We start from the raw sequence: 19,250 nt of genomic DNA, 5'->3' as shown, positions 1-19,250 counted from the left end.
GTGAGTATTAAAAACAAACAAACAAAAAAAACCAGCAAGAGAAAGTTACCCTACACGAGAACTACCATAAGACTGTGTCAGCTGAATCAGAGACTCTGAATAGACAGATTACAACTACTGAAATTGAAGCAGTAATAAAAATAACTCCCAACAAACATGAATTCTGGACCGAATGGCTTCACAAGTAAATTTTACAAATGTTCAAAGGGAAATGGATGAAAGAAGGTGAAGGGATTAGCCAAAGAACATATATGAATAACCCACAGACACAGATAACAGTTCAGTGATGGCCAGAGAAAAATAGGGTGGGACTGGGTCAAGGTGGGCAAAGGTGGAAAAATGGGGACATCTGTAATAATACCAAAAACAACAAAAAAGAACAACCCACGTGATCAAATCAATAGATGAAGAAGAAGAATTTCATAAAACCCACCACCCATTTATGATAAAAACTTTCCCCAAAGTGGGAATAGAGGAATCATATTTCAATGTAATAAAGACCACATATGGCAAGTGCACAGCTAACATACTCAGTGGGCAAAAACGACAAGCATTTCTCTTAAAATAGGGAACAACAAAGGGATATTGGCTTTCACCACTTTTTTTTTTTTTTTAATTTTTTTCTTTATTGGTTTTAAAGAGAGAAGAAGGAAAGGGGAGAGAGAGAGAGAGAAACATCGATGAGAGAGAACATCAACTGGCCACCTCCTGCATGTCCCCCACTGGGGATTGGGCCCACAACCTGGCATGTGCCCTGACCAGGAATCAAACCGGCAGCCTCTTGGTGCATGGGTTGATGCTCAACCATTGAGCCATACCAGCCGGGTGGCTTTCACCACTTTTATTCAACACATTACTGGAAGTCATAACACACCAATAAGACAAGAAGAAGGAATAAAAGTCATCCAAACTAAAAGCGAAAAAGTAAAACTGTCATTATTTGCAGATGACATGATACTGTATATAGAGAACCCTAAAGATTTCACCAAAAAACTACTAGAACTGATAAATGGATTCAGTAAAGTAGCAGCATACAAAATATCCAGAAATTGGTTCCATTTTTATACACCAATAATAAACTATCAGAAAGGGGAACTAAGAAAACAATCTCATTCACAATTGGTTCCAAAACAGAAAACCTAGGAATAAGCTTAACAAAGGATGTAAAGACCTGTACTCGGAAAATTGTAAGATACTGAAGAAAGAAATCAAAGAAGATACAAACAAGTGGAGGCTTATACCATGTTCATGGATAGAGATTTAACATCATTAACATGCCCATACTATCCAAAGCAATCTACAGATTCAATACAATTCCTACTAAGATACCAATGGCGTTTTCCACAGAACTAGAACAAATATTCCAAAAATTTAGATGGAACCACAAAAGACCCTGAACAGCCACAGCAATCTTGAGAAAGAAGAAAAAAGTTGGAAGACTCACACTACCTGATATCAAACTATACTACAAGACCTAGTAATCAAAATATGGTACTGGCATAAAAACAGATATACAGATTAATAAAACAGAATAGAGCTGAAAAATAAACCCACACCTTAATGGTTAATTAATATTAGACAAAGGAAGCAAGAACATACAATGGGGTAATGATAATCTAGTGGGGTAGGGAATCTTTTTTCTGCCAAAGGCTATTTTTCTGCCAAGGGCCATGTTATTTATAACTTCACTGCAATCCATACAAAATTATCAACTTAAAATTAGCCTGCTAGGTTTGGTCAGGCTAATTTAGTGAGACATATGATCTTAGCTGGTATTGATTTCACAGGCCTTACATGGCCAGCGAGCTGGATGTTCCCTACTCCTGGATGGTGTTGGGAAAATTGGATAGATATGTGCGAAAAAATGAAACTAGACCACTTTCTTAACACCATATACAAGAATAAACTCAAAATGAATTAAAGATCTAAATGTTAGACCTGAAATCATAAAAATACTAGAAGAAAACATAGGAAGTAAAATCTCAAATATTTATCACAGCAATTTCTTTTCCCTGATGTATCTACTGAAGCAAGGGAAATAAAAGACACAAACAAACAAACAAAACTACTCAAACTAAAAAGTTTTCTCACAGCACAGGAAACCATTAACAAGATGCAAATACAACTTAATGAATGGCAGAACATATTTGCTGATACATCTGATAAGGAGTTACTATCCAAAATTCATAAAGAACTTACACAAATCAAGACCAGAAAAAACAAACAAAACAATTAAACAATGGGCAGACAAACTGAATAAACATTTTTTCAAAGAGGACGTACAGATGGCCAATAGACTTAGGAAAAGATGCTCAAGGTACTAATCATCAGATAAATAAAAATTAAAACCACAATGAAATATCACCTGGCACCATTCAGAATCACTATCATCAATAAATCAACAACAACAAGTGCTACCAAGGATGTGGAGAATAGAGAAACCTTGTGCACTGGTGGTGGGAATGCAGACTGCTGCAGCCACTGTGAAAAGCAATACAGCAGTGGTTCTCAACCTTCCTAATGCCGCAACCCTTTAATATAGTTCCTCATTTTGTGGTGACCCCCAACCATAAAATTATTTTCGTTGCTACTTCATAACTGTAATTTTGCTACTGTTACGTCTTAGGCGCGACCCAAAGGGGTTGTGACCCACAGGTTGAGAACCACTGCTATATGGAGTTACCTCAAACCATTAAAAATAGAACTAACTGCCTTATGACTCTGTGATTCCACTTCTGGAAATGTATCTGAAGAAACCTGAAACACTAATTCGAAGGAAAATATTCACCCTTATGTTCATTGCTGCATTATTTACAAAAGCCAAGACTTAAAAGCAGCCCAATTGTCCATCAGAAGTGGATAAAAAAGCTGTGGCACATTTATACAATGGAATATTACTCAGCTGTAAAAAGGAAGGAAATCATACATTTTGTGAAAGCATGGATGGACCTGGAGAGTATTGTGCTAAAAGAAATAAGCCAGTCAGAGAAAGACAAGTACCATGTGATTTCACTTACATGGAATATAATAAACAAAATAAACTAATAAATTTGAGACTGCCTCATGGATATAGAAAACAGATTTACCAGCTGTCAGAAGGGAGGGGGCTAGGGCTGGGGAGAAGGGTGAAAGGATTAAGCAAAGCAAAGCATGGACACAGACAAAAGTATGGTGATTGCCAGAGGGAAGTGGGGGGAGGGTTGGAGGCAGAAGAGGATAAACGGGGATAAATGGTGATGAAAGGAGACTTGACTAGGGTGGTAAACATACTATATGATATACAGATGATGTATTTTTAGAATTATATACCTGAAACCCATATAATTGTATTAACCAATGTCATCCCAATAAATTCAATTAAAATTTTTAAAAAATACACATCGGTGAGTAACTAAAAATGATGTTTTAATAGATTAGAAATGTTCAGAGTATATAATTAAATACAAAAAATAGGTTCTTCATAATTTTATAAGTACCTTCTACACTAGGAAAAAAAACACTGTAACCCTGTAAAAGTATGTGCAAAAAACTCATTGCAGCTGAATTAGTTGACCTACATGTAAACTATTTCTAAATCTAAATTGCTTGGGAAATCTTTAATAAAAATTTTACCAAAAAGATCTCCTTTTATCTCTTACCAAAGTCATTTTTATTAGTATGCCTCTAATTTTATCATTTAAACATTTTTCTCTGAACTATATTCTTTTATTCCACAAGACTTCAATTCTCCTACCAAAGTATAAAGTGTTTCATAATGCAAAACATAAATATACACAACAGTAATAATATATTAATAGTACTACTTTATAATTGTTTACAGTTTGATGATAAATCACCACTCACTGGGTGCATTAGGTAGGCTCCATTTTCCAGATGCTGATGCTTTAAGTAAGGAGTCTGGGAAACTGCAGTGGCAACTGAAAACCCACCTTCTGACTACAAATTCTCTCTCTTGCCTCTTTTCTATACTTGACAATATGAAAACTGGTTTTAAAAATAAAACATAAAATGATACTTTATTAAAATATATATGTATGATATGTAGTCGGGTGAAAAATTAAGATATTTAAAATTAAACTTAATACTGACAATATTCCCAAGACTAAACTAGATTTAAAATAAGAAGTCAGTTAGAGGGGGATCCTTAGATTTGGTATATAGCAAATCAATTCCTTTAAAAAAATGTTGCCACATTATTTTATACAGTTTATAATGTAAAGAGTTGCTTCAGAACCACAAATATTACAAAATAGTCAAGAATAAAGACCAGAGGTCAAGATTCTCAAATTTATATACAATTTAAATTAAGCAGGTGTCTGTTTATTTGTAAAGAAAAATAGTAGTTTTTAAAAATGCAGCTATAGTTCAGGAAATGTATTAATACATGATGGTAAAAATATGAATATCTCGCCCTGGCCAGTTTTGCTCAGCGGTTAGAGCACTGGCCCTTGGACCAGAGAGGCCCAGGTTCGGTTCCCGCTAAGGGCATGCACCTTGGTGGCAGTTCATCCCCGGCCCCAGTTGGGGTTGTGTGGGTGGCAACTACTCGATGTTTCTCTCACTTTCTTCCACTCTCTCTCCTTCCCACTCTATCTGAAGATAAATGCAAAAATGTCCTTGGGTGAGGATAAAAAGAAAAAAATATATATGAATATCTCAATATGTAAAATAATTAGAATAAAGATGGCTTCTTTAAGGAAAGGAACCAATCCAGAATATTCTAATCAGCAATAAGAGCAGTGTCTAACATCTAATTTAAAATTTTGGCATATTTCCCTATGGTATAGTAGGGTAGTACCTTTCTATCACCATACATTGGAGTATACATATCTATATATTGAATTGCATTAAGGTGTTGCCTCCAGCTGTAGAGAGCAAATTTTCCCCCAAGGGTCCTCCACTCACAACCAGTCCTAAAGACAATCCTGTCTGTAGTGTCTAATACAACAGTATTGATAATAAGTGTTTGCCAGAGTAGAACAATGGCAACTCTCACTCTCAGCTACTGGAAACGTAAATCTGACAATCATTTTGGATGACAATCTGGTGACATCTAGCAGAACTGAAGCTTTGCTAAACTTATGACTTAGCAATTCCAGTCCTAGATACATGCCCATGCTGTCCAATATAATAGCTACACATTTCCAATTTGTCTATTGGAAATAAGATAATTAAAACTTGATACAATTAAAAACTTAGTTGCTTAGTCACTGCAGTCACGATTTAAGAGCTCAATAGACACATTTGGCTAGTGACTACTGTATTAGACAGTGTAGATATAGAACTAAAAGGGGCAGGAGAGAATAATGGAAAACTGATCATGGTGGGGTGCTAGCCATAGTTACAGGAAATGTTGAATGTCTTTGCCCTGTTAATCATGATTGCTTTGTTCTGATTAAAGAAAACCCATTCTGACCTGGCTGGGGGAGCTGTATGCCCTGAGAGTTTACCTGGGGAATGCTGTCCATTCTCCTTACCAGAGAACTGCATCCCCCATCTTGGAAAGACTAACAACCTTGGAATCTTGGAGGCAGTGCACTGGAGGCAGCCCACATTTCCTAGCTCCCATTACTTCCCCATTCCAGTAACCTGTAACTGTTTTACCCATTGTTATTCCTTTTCCCTACTTCCCCAACCATTTTACCCACTGATATTCCCTTTGCCTTCTTCCGCATGTAATACCCAATATAAATTGAATGGCTATGGAGAAAGTGCAGAGCAGATTTTTGCAGGATGACTTGGTTGCTCTCCTATGCTGCTGGCAATATTGGAATAAATGCTTATATATGATTCAACCTTGTTCTGCTTAATTGGCTCAAGTAGTGATAGGAAGCCCAGACCTAATACTGTCCGGTTTTAGGACATTTCCACTGTCACAGAAAGTTCTTTTGTAAAGCACCATCCTAAGCAAAACTATTACATATATGGACAAGAATAATGTTAAATATTCATTGTAACACTATATGTGATACAGAAAAATTCAAAACGTATACATGCATTAATAGAAGCAAAGATAAATAACCTTGCATATTCATGCAATAGATTATTAAAACACAGTAAAAATCTATGAATGAGATTATGAATAACCAAGTGATGAGTTTTACATGTATAAGATAGAGTTAAAAAAGCAAGATGCAGAACAGAGATAGGTAATGGGCATAGGATGCATTTTCTTATTCTCTACATTGTTCTGACATGGTTGTTTTAATAAAAAGGCCTAATAGAATTAGAATGCAATGGTTAAAAGCTCAATCTAGCTGTGTGATCTTGGGCCATCCTGAACTTCGTTTTCTCTGCTGTAAAATATGAACAATCGTACTCAGTAATGCTGTAGTGAAAAGTAAAGAAGGTAAAATATGTGAAAGTACTCTGCAAACTATAAAACACTATGCAAGCCCTAGCCGGTTTGGCTCAGTGGTTAGAGCGTTGGTCTGTGGTCCAGAGACCCGGGTTCGGTTCCCGCTAAGGGCATGTACCTCGGTTGCAGTTTGTCCCCGACCCTGGTTGGTCATGCGGGTGGCAGCCACTCGATGTGTCCCTTTCACGTCGATGTTTCTCTCTCTCTCTTTCTTCCTCTCTCTCCCTCCCACTCTGTCTGAACAAGAAATGGAAAAATGTCCTTGAGTGAAGATAAAAAAAACAAAAACAAAACAAAACAAACCAAAAAAAAAAAAAAAAACACTATGCAAAAGTTAACTAGTGTTAAATACAGCTTAACACTACAAACTAAATATTATCTGGAAATTTTAAACTGACATAAGCCTCTTGGGTAGGTGGGATAATGTGGGCCATGCTTATTTAATGTTATTGTTTTCTCATGGTACATAAAATATTACAATTTCTTAGTTTGTCAATGATAGTTTACTGATTTAATTTTGCATAACCAAGAACTAGAGGTGAAACCCAATCCCCAATTAATCAATACAGTATAGACAGATTAAGTAATTATTTCAACAATATTCATCCATTATGACAGTTAATATACATAATTATTCAGAAACATTTCTGAATACATACTATGTGCCAGTCAAGTTCTAAATACTTTACATGCATCAATTTATATAATCCTCATAACAATCATATGAGGTACACAATACCTATAGATTACATACAAGCAAATTTGGGTAGTTCAGTACCCTACCTTCCCAGGGTCTAATTGGCTAGTAATTATAAAGATTGGAACTTGAATCCAGGCATCTCAAACCAGAATCTGTGCTCTTTAAGCACCCATTATGTGCCTGACACTGTGTTTAATACTCCCAAATCAATACAAGCCTGATTAAAAGAAGAAGGACCTTCCCATTTACCCATGCAACAAAGCACAAATTCCACAACCAGGAATTCAAAGCTTCCACAATCTAATCTAGTTACTTTTCTCCACCTCCCTCTTTTTATCCCCTTTAATCAATCCTCTAATACAAAGAGAAGTCTATTCAGGTGTCTCAATGTACCTGCCTCTCTTCAATGAACTTTCACCTCTACCAGGCATACTTGGTACAATTCAGCTAGTTCTAACTCTTCTACGAAGATTCTTTCTGGTTACCCCAAATACACACACACACACAAAATGCTGCAACAAGAAAATTCTGAGGATATTATTATCAATAATAAATGTATATATTGTCAAAGTATGTGCTGTTTTCCAACGTTTGGCAGCAGAGTTTTCTTCTTTGGAAAATTTTTCCTCCTAGACACTTAATCTCATTAAGTTTAAAATATTATATATTATTATAGATAAGAACAAAATATACCTACTCTAAGAGTGGCTGCTTCCAATAAAAGGAGGCATCATTATACCTACTTCTTTTCTATCACCAATTTCTCTAAAAACTACCTGTTACATTTATTCAGTATGTCAGTTTTTATTATGTATAAATACTTCCCCAAACATTCACAGTATCTGCTATTCATATTTTGTGTACATTAATAAAATCACATTTAAATTAAATTACAGAATTCTCTTTCAATACTAACATGTTTTTGAATTACATATGTTGAATATCTGTATCATAACATGTTATAAAATGTGCAAAAGAATGTAAAAATAACTGTTGTACTTTTTTTTAAATACCAACTGAATAACTGTTTACAAATTACTGGTGAAAGGTCTTAGTTATTAATTTTATTTTTTACTTTGTACACTACTATGCTCACAATAGAATCATGATTCTTTTGCTCTTAAGCATTAAGATCATAAGACATAATCTGAAAATGACTTTAACTTTCAAAACTAATGAAATACTTTTTTACAAGATGAAACAAATGCAGATGCTACATTAATTCACTAAGGATATATACAAATTCAGTGAGTTCTTCCTTTATATTTTAAATGTGCCATATGTTTCATTATCTTGAGAAAATGATGTTTAAAAATCAATCAATATACTTTAAATATAATTGCAAAGATGATTAAACTATGTTCCATGAAGGTAAAATATTTTTGGTCTTTTTTGGAAATATTTTATTTTATTTATTTTTATCCTCACCAGAGGATACTTTTTTTGCATTTATCTTCAGATAGAGTGGGAGGGAGAGAGGGTGGAAGTGAGAGAGAGAAACATCAATGTGAGACAGACACATCGAGTGGTTACCACTCACACGACCCCAACCAGGGCCAGGGACAAACCGCAACCGAGGTACGTGCTTTTAGTGCGAACTGAAACCAGGATTCTCCAGTCCATGGGCCGAAGCTCTAACTGCTGAGCCAAACCGGCCAGGGCAATGAAGGTAAAATATTTTTATTGCCAGTATAGACTTACACCTAGCAAATAGCTCGTAAGTGATAAGCATTCACACATATTTTTGAAGAAATAAATAGCTTAAGAAAACTGATTTATTATATAAGGAAGAAGGACAAGTTATTATTTCAACATTATAGAAAGAGCCTCTTTTGCAGCTAGTAGAAGCCTGTAGTCTTAGTCAAATTAATGTAGAATACTATATCCGGCACCACGTTGAAAGAGACAAAAGACTAATACTGAAATGATCAATATATTCATATGAGGGGAAATTATTAAACTGGTTCCTCAAATGAACAAAATAAATATCACCACAAACACGTGAGCGAGCATGCGCGTGCATACACACACACACACACACACACACACACACACCAGACACATATTTTTTTAAAACCACCCCTACCAAGTGCTGAATGACCAACAGGTGAGCTAATGATATTATACTAAAAATAAAGTTTATAAAGTACCAAAAAGCAAATATAAAGGTAATAAAAAAGATGAATATGAGAGAATAAAGGATCTATTTTCATATATTTTACAATGAACAAATAAAAAACCAAAAATTTAGCCCTGGCCGGTTTGGCTCAGCAGCTAGAGCAATTGGCCCATAGTCCAGGGAGACTAGGGTTCGGTTGCCACTAAGGGCACATACCTCGGTTGCAGTTTGTCCCCGGCCCCAGCTGGGGTTGTGTGTGTGGCAGTCAGTCGATGTGTCTCTCTCACATCGATGTTTCTCTCTCTCCTCCTCTCTCTCCCTCTTGCTCTATGCAGAAATGTCCTTGGGTGAGGATAAAAAATAAATTAAATAAATAAAAATTTTAAATAATATATGAAGACATAAAGATATAATAGATATAGAACTGCCACTTTTTAAAACTGCAATTACATAATTCAAATTACTCTAACAAATCTAGAAAGTAGCCATAAATCAAAGCAAGAAAAACAATTTCTCGTAGACTGATAATCCAAGGTAATTTGGTATGTAACCATCTAGGCTATTTTCCATTCACATGTAAACATGTACATAATAACAATCATACTGTATATGTGGCTTTTACAATCCATCTGTTCACCTAACAGTTTAATTATATTTCATGTTAATAAAATTGGCACACATATTATCCTTTTGATGGGTGCTTAGAACTTCACTGCGTGAACATACTATTATTATGTTCACCAATTGTCTACAGCTGAGCATTTAGATTTTTATCAAATCTTCGCCATTATATTTACTCAGAAACTGTTGTTCTCACGGCAAAAAAATTAAGATACCTAGGAATAAACTTAACCAAAGAAATAAAGGACCGATTCGCAGAAAACTACAGGTCATTAAAAAAAGAAATAGAGGAAGATATAAAAAGTTGAAGCACATACCTTGTTCATGGATCTGAAGAATTAACATCATTAAAATGTCCATATCACCAAAGCAATCTATAGATTCAATGCAATCCCCATCAAAATACCAACAACATACTTCACAGAAATAGAACAAATACTTCAAAAGTTCATATGGAACCAAAAAAGACCTCGAATAGCCATAGCAATCTTGAAAAAGAAAAACAAAGTTGAAAAAATCACATTACCAGATTTCAGGTTATACTATAAAGCCACTATAATCAAAACAGCCTGGTACTGGCACAAGAACAGACATATAGACCAGTGGAACAGAACAGAGAACCCGGAAATAAACCCAAGGCAATATGTTCAATTAATATTTGACAAAGGTGGCAAGAGCATACAGTGGAGTAAAGACAGCCTCTTTAATAAATGGTGTTGGGAAAATGGGACAGCTATATGCAAAAAAATGAAACTAGACCATCAACTTACACCATACACAAGAATAAATTCAAAATGGATAAAAGACTTAAATGTGATTCATGAATCCATAAAAATCCTAGAATAAAATGTAGGCAACAAAATTTCAGACATCAAATGCAGCAGAATTTTCACTGATACATCACCTCAGGCAACAGAAACAAAGGAGAAAATGAACACATGGGACTACATCAAACTCAAAAGTTTCTGCACAGCAAAGGAAACAACCCTCAAAATGGAAAGGCAACCCACTGTATGGGAGAGCATAACTGCCAATGGTATATCAGATTAGGGGTTAATTTCCAATATATATATAGAGTGCTCATACAACTCAACAAAAGGAAGACAAAGCACCCATTTAACAAATGGGCAGGGGAACTAAATACGCAGGACATACAAATGGCTAAGAGACATATGAAGAAATGCTCAACATCACTAATCATCAGAGGGATGCAAATTAAAACCACAATGAGGTATCACCTCACACCTGTCAGAATGGCCGCCATCAACAAATCATCAAACAACAAATGTTGGCAAGGGTGTGGAAAAGAGGGGACTCTAGTACACTGCTGGTGGGTATGGAGACTGGTGCAGTCACTATGCAAAACAATATGGTGTTATCTCAAAAGTTCAAAACTGAACTTCCATTTGACCCAGTGATCCCACTTCTAGGAATATACCCTAAGAAGCCTGAAACACCAATCAGAAAGAATATGTGTACCCCTATGTTTGTAGCAGCACTATTTACAATAGCTAAGATATGGAAACAGCCCAAATGTCCATCAATAGATGAATGGATTAAGAAGCTGTGGTACATATACACAATGGAGTACTATGCAGCTGTAAGAAAGATCTCTTATCCTTTGAGACGACGTGAAGGGACCTGGAAAGTATTATCCTAAGCGAAACAAGCCAAGCAGAGAAAGACAAATATCACATGATCTCACTCATTTGTGGAATATAATGAACATAACAGTCTGAGGAACGGGGTAGTCCCAGAGACGTGGAAGTGGGGTACACACAATCCCCAGAAGAGGCGGTGGTGGGGGGGGAGAGGTAAACTACAGAATTTATATGCATGTATGTATGAACAATGGACATGGACAACAAAGGTGGACACAGGGTGGGGGGAGGGGACAATCAGTGGGAGAAAAAGGAGAAACATCTGTAACAAAAATAAATTAATTAATTAAAAAATAAAAACAAACATTAAAAAAAAAAAGAAACTGTTGTTCATTTTTGTGTAAAAAACAGCCTAAACCTATAGCAATTTAGCACTTTACTGCTTTTAAATATGTGGCCTTAGAATAGTAAAGATCATGTGTAATTATCAACTCTGTTTCTTTAAAGGTATATGATATTGCTGACAGCAATGCTGTCAATGCCTGTAAGACACACCGAGAAAAACTACATTATAAAGCTAGTTTCCATCTTGAACTCTATAAGGAGACAGTGGGAAGAAAACGCTGATTTAAAATCCAGGTATTCAAGGTAAAATGAGGAACTAAAAAGAGTATCTATCTACAGTATTGCTAGCATTGGCAATTTCTAACACTGAATCATCTCTTTCATGAGAATCAATGTCTCTAGAAAGATTATCCAATTACAAAAAATAAATACTTTAATGAAAATGAGAGGTAGTTATTTAAAAAAAAAACACCCAGTATCCTTAATTATAATAATGCTGCTAGGTATAGTTAATGACCCTATACATTAAGGATGGTCTAACTTTAATGCCCTGGACCACACCAGGGTCACAATTGGTGGCAGAACATTGATCAACATATAAAAGCCACTGAACACATGAAAGAAATTACAGTACATCACACATCAAACATTTTTGCCTGGTGCTTCCTTCCTCTAATCCTACTGGCAGGAAATGCCCTACACATCCTTTGAGGTGACCAGACACATTTAAAAATAGTCCCTTGTTAAAAAAAGCTCACAGATACTGCAATTTTCTCCAAAGAGGACAGCTACTTGTGCCCGGCACTGCTGCACTACCTTTCTGCTTGCTGCACAGAGATGGAGCTCCTGGAGCTGATGAGGTACTGGAACTGCATGATGCAATTTCTTCTTTGAAGGGTTAAAAGGGATAGAAAATGAACCTAGAAAATATGTTTTCACATTGCGTGTGATATAACATCAGGAAAATTCACCCATAATGTTATAGACTGAACTATTTTGTCATAAATATATGTAAATACAGTTAAATATTATATGAGTAAACATATTTTCACCTACATCACCTTTTAAGTTAGCTTTTCACCGGAATGTATTTATGGTACTAAGAATAAATTTTTTAAAAATATATATTTTTTAATATACTCAAACTTAACCTCAAAATTATACAAGTGATTCTGGCACACTGTTCAAAATGAAAGTGGTATTTCTGAGGATAAACATTTTCAAATAAAATAATTAAATAAAGTTGGAAAAAAAGTGAGAGATTCAGACTGAAAGATAATTTATCTGTTGTGATATAAACTAGGACAGAAAAAAATCTAAACATTCTTGATTTTAGTATTTTATTCTACAGTATAAATATGTTTACAGCATAATTTGCAACTGTTTACCAGTATAACAGGCTATTAAGTTGTTACTTTACTGTGTATTTCATTAACATCTATTCCCAAAACCAAAATGAACAAATGATACTGCAATTCTATAACTCTATGTGTGTTATTTTTTTCCTAGTTTGTGGATAATTCTTAAAGTTTAGTGGTACTATACCTCAGTTTTAACAGGTGTTCTTTAAAATCACCTGGAAATACTGAGGTTGTGTTTCACTGAACATAAGCTTCGTAGTTTCTATTCAGAACTTAAATGACTGGGAATGTAGTCAAACGCCAAAGACATGCTGTCCACAGTGTGTTTGATAAGCTGACATGGGACAGGAATTCTTCTCACTGTTGTGTCAGTTTATCAAACCCATACCTGGATGACCGTCAATTCAATTAGAGGACACTGGAGTCCTGAAAAGCATTATTTCCCTTTCCAGAAGCTATTTATTCTATAATGCACAAATGTCACATACAGAAGCACATGACAATTTGCACTAAATAACTGTAACATTAAATAAACTTCACAGAAATTGGTTTAAAAGCTCACATTATAATCAGAGTCATCAAGGTGTATCCTAGGAATTTGTCTAATGAACATAGATGTTTATTAATAAAATTTTTATCTTTATATATAGTTTTTATTTTTCCTTACAATCATTAGTGATTTACATGGAAAATATTATAATGGATAAATATACTATTTGATATTAAGGTATAACCAAATGAAGTTAAAAATTACACTTTTAGCCCTGGCCGGTTTGGCTCAGTGGTTGGAGTGTTGGCCTATGGACCAGAGAGTCCTGGGTTCAGTTCCCGCTAGGGGCACATACCAAAATAAATAAATAAATAAATAAAAATTACACTTTTCTGTAATTCTGATAAAAATCATTTGTACTTTGAACTATAAGATTGACATTGGCTAAGAAACCATGTCAAGTAAACTTATAAAAGATAAATTATATTGAGAAAAAGTTTCACAACTTAAAAATTCATTTTTACTTTTAGTTATGTCAAAACTTATCTATGGTTATAGAGCTCAAAACAGTGTCTAACTTTGTAGTTCAGGGTACTGTATGGGACAGAAATGAAGATTTCTGGGATGCTGGGTGGTGGTATCATGGCTATATTCAGGTGTACACAAACGACTAATATACTTTCCTGTATATAAGTTACAACTCATTAAAAAATACAAAGATAAGAAAAATGTACAAATCAGAAAAAAATAGCTATGCACTTACTTTATTTTTGTTTTTTTGTAATCATATTTGTATTTTCCTTACCTTTGTTAATGTGAGATGCTTTTCAGGTATCTAGTTTTTTCCCAAAGCCTAATGTTAGTAATGATGAGCGAGGAGGTGTTTCAGACAGAAAATACCTGTCTTCAGCATAGAGAATACATGGTCTTCTAACAGAGGCTAAATATTTCTAGCACATAGAACAGGTAAAATTGTACTATTTATCTTAGGACAGTGACCTCAGTGGATTGAATAAAATAAGAAATAAAGATAAGTATGTGTATTTAATAGTTATTGCTTAAATTGGTACTTCAAAAAATAATAATTTACCTGATCTCATGTAAAATTTATATGAATTTTTGAATAGTTGCATCTTATTAGCAAGTGCTCTTATACAATGTGTATAGTTAAATTATTGAATTAGTAAAGGTATTTATAATGAATTAATAATACATATTAAATGAGTACATAAATGTTTACTTCCTAAATTGCTTTATAATTAGCTTCTATATTTGTGGAGGGGATAAGAAGAACTTGGAGGAAAACAGACACAGGAGTCTTCCTCAAATTGCAGTTAGAAAGCCAACACTGCAGCTCACATTTATGTTTCTTTCTCTTTTTTTTTATCCTCACCTGAGGACACTTTTCCTTTTTTTTTTTTGTTTTTTTTTTTTGTTCAGATAGAGTGGGAGGGAGAGAGAGAGAAAGAAACATTCACGTGAAAGGGACACATCGAGTGGTTGCCACCCGCACGACCCAACCAGGGCCGGGGACAAACTGCAACCGAGGTGCGTGCCCTTAGTGGAAACCGAACCCGGGTCTCTCTGGACCGCAGGCCGACGCTCTAACCACTGAACCAAGCCGGCCAGGGCAACATTTACAAGTTTCTTAAACTCAAAGCTGGTCAAAGATCGCTCTATCTACCTACCTACATACCTATGTATCTATGTATCCATCCATCCACTCATCCATCTTCTATTAGCACTCCTGTTTAGTCCTTTTAAGATGATGATGAATGGGGTGCATTATATGAATACTACAGGAATACTACATGCAGGGTACTCTTTAGTTACAAGACTCAATCTTGTGACAAAAAGTGTAGTTCTTCCTTTACATCAGACACTTAAGCACAATGTTTCATTATTTTTTAAAGAGCTGTCTTTTATGTCAGTGGTTCTGGTGAACAGTCATCATATACCAGAAATTCAGTTGATGTATCTTAAAACATTTTTTAAAAAAGAAGTATAAGCCCTGGCCGGTTTGGCTCAGCGGTTAGAGTGTCGGCCTGTGGTCTAGAGAGACCCGGGTTCGGTTCCCACTGAGGGCATATACCTCGGTTGCAGTTTGTCCCTGGCCCTGGTTGGTCGTGTGGGTGGCAGCCACTCGATGTGTCCCTTTCACGTCAATGTTTCTCTCTCTCTCTTCCCCTCTCTCCCTCCCACTCTATCTGTACAAAAAATGGAAAAATGTCCTCGGGTGAGGATAAAAAATAAATAAATAAATAAAAAAGAAGTATAATATGCTTTCTCTCACTTGTCTTTAAGATCAGTGGTGTTTAGAGAGTTCCTCAATGAAAATACACAATCAGGAATGCATAATATATTATATATATAGTGTAATTTATATAACCAGAATGTATTTGAAAGAATATAGAATTTCCAAAGTTCATAATAAAATAACTGTTATGATGCAAATCCAAACATTCTCTATTATTCTTTAACTTCTCTCCAACATGAATTTCTAGAGAAAGGTATCAATAATATCAATAAAAAGGGTTAAATACATTTAACATAACATTCCAAAATTTATGACAGTGGAAGTTATAGTCATTTTCAACACTATTATTGAGGTAGTTTTTGGCAGCAAATAGAAACACATTCATGGAAACCTACATCCTGCTACAGGAAGCCACAAAAGACGCAGTTTCTTTGGTGAAGGCCAAATAAAAATCCAAAGCCTTCACACTAGATCAGCTGAAGAACACGACAGAGACTAGAAGTCTGCCAATAGTATTTTCAAACAAAGCTTTTTAAAAAAATACCTACTATCCCAATCTCTCTGCTTGCTCAAAGGGAGTTATTTGAAACCAAGACTAAGCATTATAGGATTAGGAACATACGTCACTAGATTTGAAATATACCTTGCCAAAAACAAGCACAATGGTTATTTGAGAACATACATATAGAAAAAAAATTAGGAAGAAATTAAAGGTTGGGAGGGGAGGGCATCGTTTTGTGGAACTATTTAGAATTTAATTTTTACAATGTATCTGAGAGTTAATAATGTTAAACTCATCTATGAAAGGACATAAATTTCATCTAAGAGTTTCTATTCATCATATGCTTTAATTAGCAACTATTTGACCATATGTATATTGCTTACGTGTACATGTAAAACAAGATAACAAACTAAGTTAATTCTGATAATGCAAGTCTCTTTAAGAGTAAAAATAAATCAGTTCCCCTAACTTTTATAATTCTTTAAAGGTAAAATTTCATGAATTAAACCACCACAGATAGGGTATACCTGTAAGATCGGGATTTTCATTTTAAAAAATGTCTTTTAACTATTTGGCAAAATTACCATGAATTTTTCATATAATGCTTGTAAACAATATTTAAGAGAATGAAATTCTCTATGAAGAGAAACTGAAACCCAATACTAGATTCAAATCTATTAAGTACTGAATGCACTAAAAAGGATTAGCAAATGTCTGTAAAAAAAAAAAAAAAAAAAAAAAGGCTGAAAAATTCAACAACTGACAAAGTTTGTAAGGAGCTATGGGATAAATTAGTCACAGATAAAATCCCAGAAGGGACATCAGAAGACCCACAAATATTTATGGCATGAGCCAAAAGCTTTATGCAGAAGTTCAGAAATGCCCAATTACAAAAAGCATATATTTCTTTCAAATAAAAGATGAAAGTTAAGAAACTTTGTAATTAAAAATACTACAAAAGAAAAAATGTATGTTTTAAATATTCTAAAATTCTTTTAACAAATAAAATATTTTGGAAAAAAGTATGAAGAAAATTGTTTTGTTACAATCACCAGTTTGTTTTTAAGAATTGTTAGAGTAGATATTAAAAGATTTTTGTGAATTTTTAGACAATGTGACAGAGTAATGATATAGTCAACATATAATCTTAAATGCCTTCCAAATTTATATATCTAACACTGTAAGATATTTTCAGTTATGTAGCTTAAACACAATATTTCTCTATTGCACATGATTGAGGGAAAAAAGTCCAGGCTACAAGAAATCTTCATGACATACTTATTCTACTTTGATATAGTTCTGGTGTATGAAAATACATGTAAACAAATAGTACACAGTTGTTTTAAAATAATAAAATCAATATTTTCTTCAACAGAATTTAGAGAAAAATGATATATAAGAATACTCTGGGACAAAAAAGTTTTTCTTTATATTAATTTTTTATTGAATTTATCGGGCTGACATCGGTTGACAAAACCTGGGACAAAAAAGTTTTAACTTTTTTTTTTTATAATTTTGAGATGAACTAGAGTAATAACTAAATTATACTAAGGTAAAAACAGAAAGATTTAAAAATATTTATGCTTTCTGATGATTTAAAATATCTCATGAAAAAACAATCACAAAAATATACTGAGTTTATTAATCAGATAATCAATGTTAATACTTATATCTGGTCATGACTCACTTTGGAGTTCATAATAGATATGAGAAAAAGTTTGATGACAAAATCATAAGCTAGGAGGTTATTTTCTGTAGATCAAATGCAGTATTAAGTATAACCTAATTGAAAATTCTTTTAAAATAGATTGTATATTCAATACCCTCAAGGCCCAGAGTATTCAAACAACCAGGTTATAAGAGTTTTCACTATAAATTGTATCTCTAGTATCTATAATATGAAGTCCATCCAGCCTGGAATGTTTTAGGGACACTAAGGAAAATTGTTATCTAATAGTTTTTTCAATTTACTCACTCTTAACAAGGATGTTGTCGGAAAAAGAAAAAAGAAAGATCATAGCAGTAACAAAATTTAATAGAATATAAATGTAAAACGTCAAAAAAAAGTTTCAAACTTAATGTTATACAACAATTAGCTATAAGTTAGTTAAATTAAAGCCAGTCTGTCTTACAAGCAACTGAGTTACAGGCAGCAAGAAGTAGAAGTGAAGAGCATGGGTGATGGGAACTGGTTCTGTTATTTATGTGTGACCCAGGAGAAATTATTTAATGTCTAAGGCTCCATTTTTTTATCTCTACAATGCAGATAATCATAATATCTGACTCTTATGGCTACTGTGCAGTAAACAGTGCATTGATAGCATCAAGTAGGATCCTTGGCACAAAGGAAGCTCTCAGTAGATCTTAGATATTGCTGCTGCTGTGACTAGTACTGCTACTTTGATATTACAATTGCAGAAAGGTACGACAGACACTGGTATAGAAGGCCAAATAAAGGGGAAGTTACTTCTAAGCAAAATGATTATGAAAGGGTTCAAAAGAGAGGATTTAAGTGAGACATTAAAAGACAGGTGTGATTCTTAAGAATTTTTAAAATTAATAATGTTGAACACAAAAGGAAAAGGTTTTTAAAGGATCCAAAACCTAACCCAATATAAAGTTTTTATAACCAAAAACTCTTTGAAAGGCTGAGTTGGAAGAAAGCTATATTTCAAGAAAGATGAAATTGCATATATAAACAAGAGCCATAGAAAAGAACATAGTATTATTGGGTAAATAAAATATTTAACTTGAACAAGTGTCTTATGTAAGAAAGCAATTAGGAGTAGGATTTGAAGTATAGGTTGAAAGTCAGATCGTGGAGGAAGATGCATGTTGGGTTAAAAGATCGGGATTTTCTCATGTTAAAAATTGAGCACTATTACAGATGTCTAAC

General features: G+C 34.2%; 1 protein-coding gene across 5 annotated transcripts in view; it reads right to left on the bottom strand.

Annotated features, from left to right (window-relative positions):
• Positions 1-19,250, bottom strand: part of VPS13B (vacuolar protein sorting 13 homolog B) — an 867,799-nt gene that overhangs the window by 365,309 nt on the left and 483,240 nt on the right. Inside the window, exon 31 of one of the 5 annotated variants that reach the window (XM_036263825.1) lies at positions 12,628-12,664. The exons of the other annotated variants lie outside the window; for them this stretch is intronic. Coding sequence (XP_036119718.1) covers positions 12,643-12,664 — 22 coding nt within the window. The 3' untranslated portion in view covers positions 12,628-12,642. Of the gene's footprint in view, positions 1-12,627; positions 12,665-19,250 lie in introns of those variants that run through there. 5 annotated transcript variants of the gene reach the window in all.

The sequence above is a fragment of the Molossus molossus genome, unplaced genomic scaffold (assembly GCF_014108415.1).
Source record: "Molossus molossus isolate mMolMol1 unplaced genomic scaffold, mMolMol1.p scaffold_m16_p_16, whole genome shotgun sequence".
Lineage (NCBI taxonomy): Eukaryota > Metazoa > Chordata > Mammalia > Chiroptera > Molossidae > Molossus > Molossus molossus.
Note: the sequence above shows the minus strand (reverse complement) of the source record. Positions and strands in the feature narration are given on the sequence as shown.